Source organism: Aptenodytes forsteri, unplaced genomic scaffold, assembly GCF_000699145.1.
Source record: "Aptenodytes forsteri isolate BGI_AS27 unplaced genomic scaffold, ASM69914v1 Scaffold173, whole genome shotgun sequence".
Taxonomy (NCBI): domain Eukaryota; kingdom Metazoa; phylum Chordata; class Aves; order Sphenisciformes; family Spheniscidae; genus Aptenodytes; species Aptenodytes forsteri.
In genome coordinates this window covers 3886311-3892575 of record NW_008794449.1, presented here as the reverse complement: position 1 = coordinate 3892575, position 6265 = coordinate 3886311, and the positions used below count along the sequence as shown (strand labels likewise).

Genomic DNA, 6265 nt, shown 5'->3' with positions numbered 1-6265 from the left:
GTAGGGAATAGGCCTACTAGGATACTAGTCAGGTACTTACTGTGTTCACCATTTTGTCAAATGCTTCTTGAGAAACGAAATAGTAATCAAGTCTGTTTTCTTCACCAAAGTAAGCTGCCCTGGTAGTGTGACAGGGACTGGAAGATATATGGTATAATAAACAAATAACCTGTTTTCAATCATAGAAGCAGCTATGGAATAGGAGCGGGGGGAAAGGGAGAATACCACAAATCATTTTATTTTTAAGAAGAGAAGAAATATGAGAAATATAAAGAGGTGCAAATCATACCACTAATGCCACATATTTGAAAGATTAACCCATAAATAAAGAAAAAAAAAAGTTTAAATGTAACATTACATTTTGGCTATAAATCCCCCCCAACCCCAGATAGCCTGAACTGAAGCTGTCACAGCACACTGTAATAGAGAAATGATGAAACAATTTTTTTTCCAGTTATGTCAGCTTGTGGATGATATAAAGTAGAATCCTAAATATGGAAAAGGAAACTAGGAGTTAGGCTGAACTGTGAGGTTAAGAAAGAGATATAAAGACCAACCTTTAAATGGACCCCTAATAGTAAGGGGAGAAACAATCCTGAAACTAGGGAGATAAGCGGGATACAAGGCAGGAAAAGTAATTGCCTGCCACCACATAAGGACAATACGACAAACCTCAGATACATGAGCTTACCACTAGGATGAAACACTAAAAAAACCCCCAAAACCCCAAACAATACCAAAAAAAAGCAGCTAAGTCAATGCATGTACCAATTTTAGATTAAAATATGCAGTGGCTCATGTTCTATCTTAGGAAATTGTATTTTGCTACTTGTTTCTGCTTCGGTTTTGTTTTTAATTTTTACATTGTAGGATAACAGGAACAAAAGTGTGATGTGGAGCTTTGGCACTGATCCACACCGACAACATTTTAACTCTTTGACTTCTGCTGGATTGTCCTGGAAAATATGGCAAAAAATATACCACCTACTAGTATACTACCTACCAGGCCATTTCTGTTCATTTAAGGTAGCCGAGTTATAAACCATTCAGAACTTTAGTCTATAATGCAGAGCTTGACAGATCTTAACTATCACGGCATTAGAGGGTGCCACTTGCTTTTATCAGCAAGCTGTGGCAAATGAGAACAGTGTGCTACACATGGACTCTGTAAAATTTCACTTCAAAGGCCTGATTTTCTTTAAGATATTATGAACGCATCCAGCTTAAAGGTCATTCCTGAGCACTAGCCAGATGGTTTGAGGGTCCAATTTCACTTTATTTTTTGAAACACTTTTAAACATTACAGCCTTTTTTAATTGCAAGGCCATGTTTACATTCAAACTGCCTTGCATGAAATACATTTTTAATGAGTGGAATGTTTGAAATTTAAAAGTGTAAGCCATAAAATTGCTTAAATCTCCACTGAATAATTAAAATACAACTTTGCTTTATGGTTGCAATTTTCTGCTCTGTTAAGATTCTGTCTCTCTTCCTTTTTTTTCCCCCTCATGCATAAAACTTTTAGGAAATAAAATACACAGTATAAAACCAATGCTCTTAAAAACCACATAGTGCTAGGAAAATTTCAATTGGTATTCAATTAGTTTGTAATTTCCAATCTAGTCTTTCAAAACATAGCAGTTGCTTTAAAGAAAGGCAAAAAGTCATTTTTCCAGTCACATAACCTTGACAGATCTTTTCTTAAAATGTCCTTTCAACTTGCCAGTTTAATGATCTAATCCAGCAAGTGGCTATAATCTGAGCACAGAGCAGACAGAAATACATATAGGCTCTTTCACTGTGGTGTATTACGTTAGAGAAGGCGGCTACTGCTAGACATCACATCGACATGCAGAGCATGGTCCCGTGATGCTAAGAACTCTGAGGAATCATTCTCGCATATGCACGTGCCCGTGGTCCCTGTCTTACAACTCACCACTTCAGTACCTAAGAGTGCACAAATATAGACCCGGGTCCTGTTGTGGCAAACGCTATACATGTGAAACTACGGCCAAAGTCTGGTTAAAAATGAATGGATAAATTCGTGTAATAAAAAAAGACGGCCAAAGTCTGGTTAAAAATGAATGGAGAAATTCGTGTAATAAAAAAATTGAGAAAATAGGGGAGAGACAATATAACAGGAACAGAGACCAGTGCCGAATAGCGTGTGTTATAGGACCTATGAAAGTTAGGTACTGTGAAGAATGGAATGGGCGGGCAAGAGGAACAGCTTGCACCACCTAATTTTAGGCAACAGATAGTGGTGATCTAACTTAGCCAGACTTCCTATCTACTGTGCACTGAAAATAGGTAGATACCTCAGGGAAGCGATTCACAAAGGCTGAATCTCCCTTGGGAAGAGAGAGTTTCTCTCCACTAAATACACAGGGAGCCCAAGGCGGTAAGGATAAATCATAATTCAGGCCTTTCAGATAGGGAGAATTAGTCCTCCCAGCAGGTGGTGAAGTCTGAAAGGTGCCATGTGCTTTGATAACACTACTCACAGGATAATAAACCGGTCCAGCAATTGCACTTGCTTCCTTTCCTAGCTTCTGGATGCAGTCTGCACATGCATGCTAATGTGTTTATATGCAGGTACATTAGAAAAACTAAGAGAAATGCATACATATCCAAACAGATGCTTAGGTTGAGGGGCATTAGTGAGGATAGATAGATCAATAAAAGGAGCGCTAAATGACACATTTTTGTCTGTTTGTTTGTTTGCTGTTCACCTTTGAAAAGAACATGATAATTTAAATAGCTTTTCTTTTAAGGAAGTATTTGATGACTTCAGGCAATCAAGCCCTGGGAAGAGATAAAATGCATAGCAATGAACATTTATTGGTTGTCTTTAACTTTTAACTTCTTGGGTTTTTTTAAAGAAAAGCAAACCAGCAGCAATTCTAGCTTTGATCACTTGGTGTTCTTTTAAACTTATGGAGCAAACTTACCCGTATCTGAAGAAATTGTTGAACTGTCTGCAGATCTTATGAGTAAGTTCTCTCTTACCACAGGCCAGAGGGCCAACTAATACCAGCATGGGGTAGGGAGCATGAAGACTAGGTAAAGTGCTACAAGAAAGGAAAACAAGGAGCCATTACATTACCTACAAATGGAGTCTTCAGCAACTTTGTATAAAGCTTCTGCAGAGACTTGATCATCACTTCAACTAATCTCATCTGTCTATCACACTATTCACATTGTTCACAGTGTAGACAAAAATCAGGAGAAGCGTGTGCTCAGTTTGACATGCTCTAAACATAAAAATAGCACAAAATGCAGCATTAAAGACCCCTGGGTCTCTTTTGCAAAAGGAATAATGTTATGTCTACTATAATCTTTTCTGATTTATAGCCTTTTCTAAAGCTCCCTCTGCAGTTACGGTGTTGCTGGGATTTGTTTAAGAGTTTTCCAAGCCTGTCACAGAGATGGTAGCATTTTAATGATCAGGATAATAAGCCTAGCATGAACCTGGACTCAATCCTACAAACGTTTACGCACTCCTGCATGTAATCTTGCTGACTTCCATGGCCTTGCCAGATGAAGGTGGAAATTTGTAAAGAGTTCTTCAATTCAGTACAATGAAAAACACTAAGATCCTTAAACTCCACTGAACACAAATAACGCTACAATAAAAGAACCCAAAGTGCTGCAAAAATACAAAGCCCTCCATTTTCTCCATGCTGAGCAGATGGTTAGATCCTCAGATTTCCACTTCCAGCTGTAAATACTAGAATGAATAGCATTTCTGCACTTTTGAGTGCCCAGCAATCTATTTAGACAGCTAAAAATGGAATGCAACTTTGGACTCTCATTTTTAAATCTCAGCTAGATCTTAAGATTATGCAACTTGATAATACGTCAGAAATAGATGAAATAATTTCAGATCCACTTGTTTTTAACTTATAAATAGCATTAACTAAATTTAAATTTTAAAGTGGAAGAAAACCACCAATGTGTGTTAAGCTTCCATTTAATGTGATTTAAAACAGGTGAACACAAATTCTTGAAAACAGACTATATTTCTTTTACCTTTTCTCTTACAAGTAACTAACTCTATAAGATGATAACGATCCAACACAAGCATGGAACAAAAAGATTTCAAAGTAATGGCTTTACTCCTATTTTAGGTTCAGCAAACCAGCTCTATTTTCTACCAGATTATATGTATATAATGGGACTTGATGCCTCAGAAGTACTAAGATAATAATGCAATTCAGTTTCCTAATTCTCCTATGGAGTACTATTCTCACAGAAGAAATAACCGATACACCTAATAAATTAAGAGACTGGCTTGAGTCTGTACATATGTGCTGTTACTAAACTGTGAAATGAACCCAGATCCTGGTTCAGCGTTCCATCCACTAGACTATTTTAAAGCAAGACAATAGCAGAACCCCAGGGAGATTTAAGGATTTTTTACTTACTGGGCCGATTGGTGACATTTACAAAACATTAGCACAACAAGCTTTTTAGCACAATACATTAAAAATACTGGAGAAGGTAAAAATACAGCTTAAAAATCCTTAGCTGAATCTGTTAGGTTGTGACATTCTGTTCAAGAAATATCTTCCTCCTCTCTTGATTATTTGAGTTGTTCAGACTGTCTTTCCCTTTTCTGACATTTGTGGTAAGGAAAAGACCAGTTTAAGACAACATGATCCCAGGAGGTATTAGTCACAGTTATGGATATTACAAGTGCATTATTATAAATGAACCATTTCAAAGATGGGATTTCCACGAAACATGCTTAGTGACTAGAGATTCAAAATTTATCAAGACGTAGCAGAAAGGTTCTTATTCTTGCTCAAGACCATGCCCTTCATGAAGAATGATGTCAAGGCAGGTCTGTGAAGGCAGAGCCCTTATCTTCAACATTGTTTTAATATATTCCTTCTCCATGCACAGAACCTATTGCATGCTTGCAAATTGCAGAATTTTCTTCTACAAGGAAGCATTATATCCAGTAATGATACAACATATCATTACTTGACATGATTATACTTGGAATTCAAATTCCCTTAAATAAATTTCCATTGCTCAGATTCCTCATATCCTCAAATTCCTTAGAGTTACTATTTCATCAGAAGAACATGAGAACATTTCCATAATACTATCTTTCATTACATCACCACTTACTGGTTCTCGAAAGACAAACTAAAAGTTTTGGTTTTCCTACAACTTGTAAGCAGTATCATGTAAAGAGTTCTTGGGTCATTTAATGTGCATCTTTCAACTTTCTTTGTCTTTGGCGAGTACAGTAATACACTGCTGTGCAAGATTAATAGATTTCAAGGCCAGGAGGGACTACTGTGATCATCTACTCAGACTCCCCTCATCACACTGGCAACAGGATTTCCCCGAGTTACTTCTTGCTTCAGGTCTGATACCTGAGGTTCCGTTAGAGCATATTTTAATTAAAAATGTTCCAGTTGTGGAGAATTCTTGGTACCCTTGGTAAACTGTTCCAATGGTTAATTACCCTCATTGTTAAAAATAATCATGCTCTATTTCTTCTCTGAATGAATTTATCCTCAATAGCCAGATACCAAGTCTCATCATGTACTTGCCCAATAGACTGAAGAGCCCTCTGTTATTAAATTTCTGCTCCCCATGTAGCAGTTATAACTATGATCAAGCTACCTTTTTAAATGTCACGTGCATTTATAGTTGGGGAAAAAATACACATAATATTGTTCAGCGGTGTGTTACCGTGTAATTAAAGATAGAATCACAAGGCACACAGAGAGAGGGAATGGCATAAGAAACTTAATGCTAATGTTTTCTGACTGCTGAGTATGCAACAACATAACTTTTTGCTTTGTTTTCAGGTTTTATTTTTAATAGCAGTATTACTAAAACAGAATTAATTATAATCTCATCTACAAATATAGATGCAAATGAACTATACCAATCTGGTTCCAATAAGCATTTTGTAGCGTAGAAGACTGTAACGCATCATCATTAGGAAGATTTCATTAATGACTGTGTTGCGTGCTTTCCAGCTGAGCATGGGCAAACATTCAAAGCATCATTAAGAATTTTGGTCAGTACCATAAATGCTGGTCTGCATGTTTATATGTTTGTGTATGCAATACCTCTGACAGAAGACAGAATTGTTTCTTTCCAGCAATAAAGATACACATACACAATCCAATAAACAAATATTTAAATACAGCCTATATCTGCATTGGAAGAAATCCATGCCTTTAGGTAAAATTATTGTGCTTTTTTTTTTTTTTTTTTAAGAAATCTCCAACCCTCC

General features: G+C 36.7%; 1 protein-coding gene across 1 annotated transcript in view; it reads right to left on the bottom strand.

Moving 5' to 3' along the window:
• LRGUK (leucine rich repeats and guanylate kinase domain containing) overlaps positions 1 to 6265 on the bottom strand; it is a 52479-nt gene that overhangs the window by 32210 nt on the left and 14004 nt on the right. Inside the window, 4 exon segments of the mRNA XM_019474898.1 lie at positions 41 to 137; positions 359 to 447; positions 449 to 488; positions 2952 to 3071. Of these exon segments, the coding sequence (XP_019330443.1) occupies positions 41 to 137; positions 359 to 447; positions 449 to 488; positions 2952 to 3071 (346 nt within the window).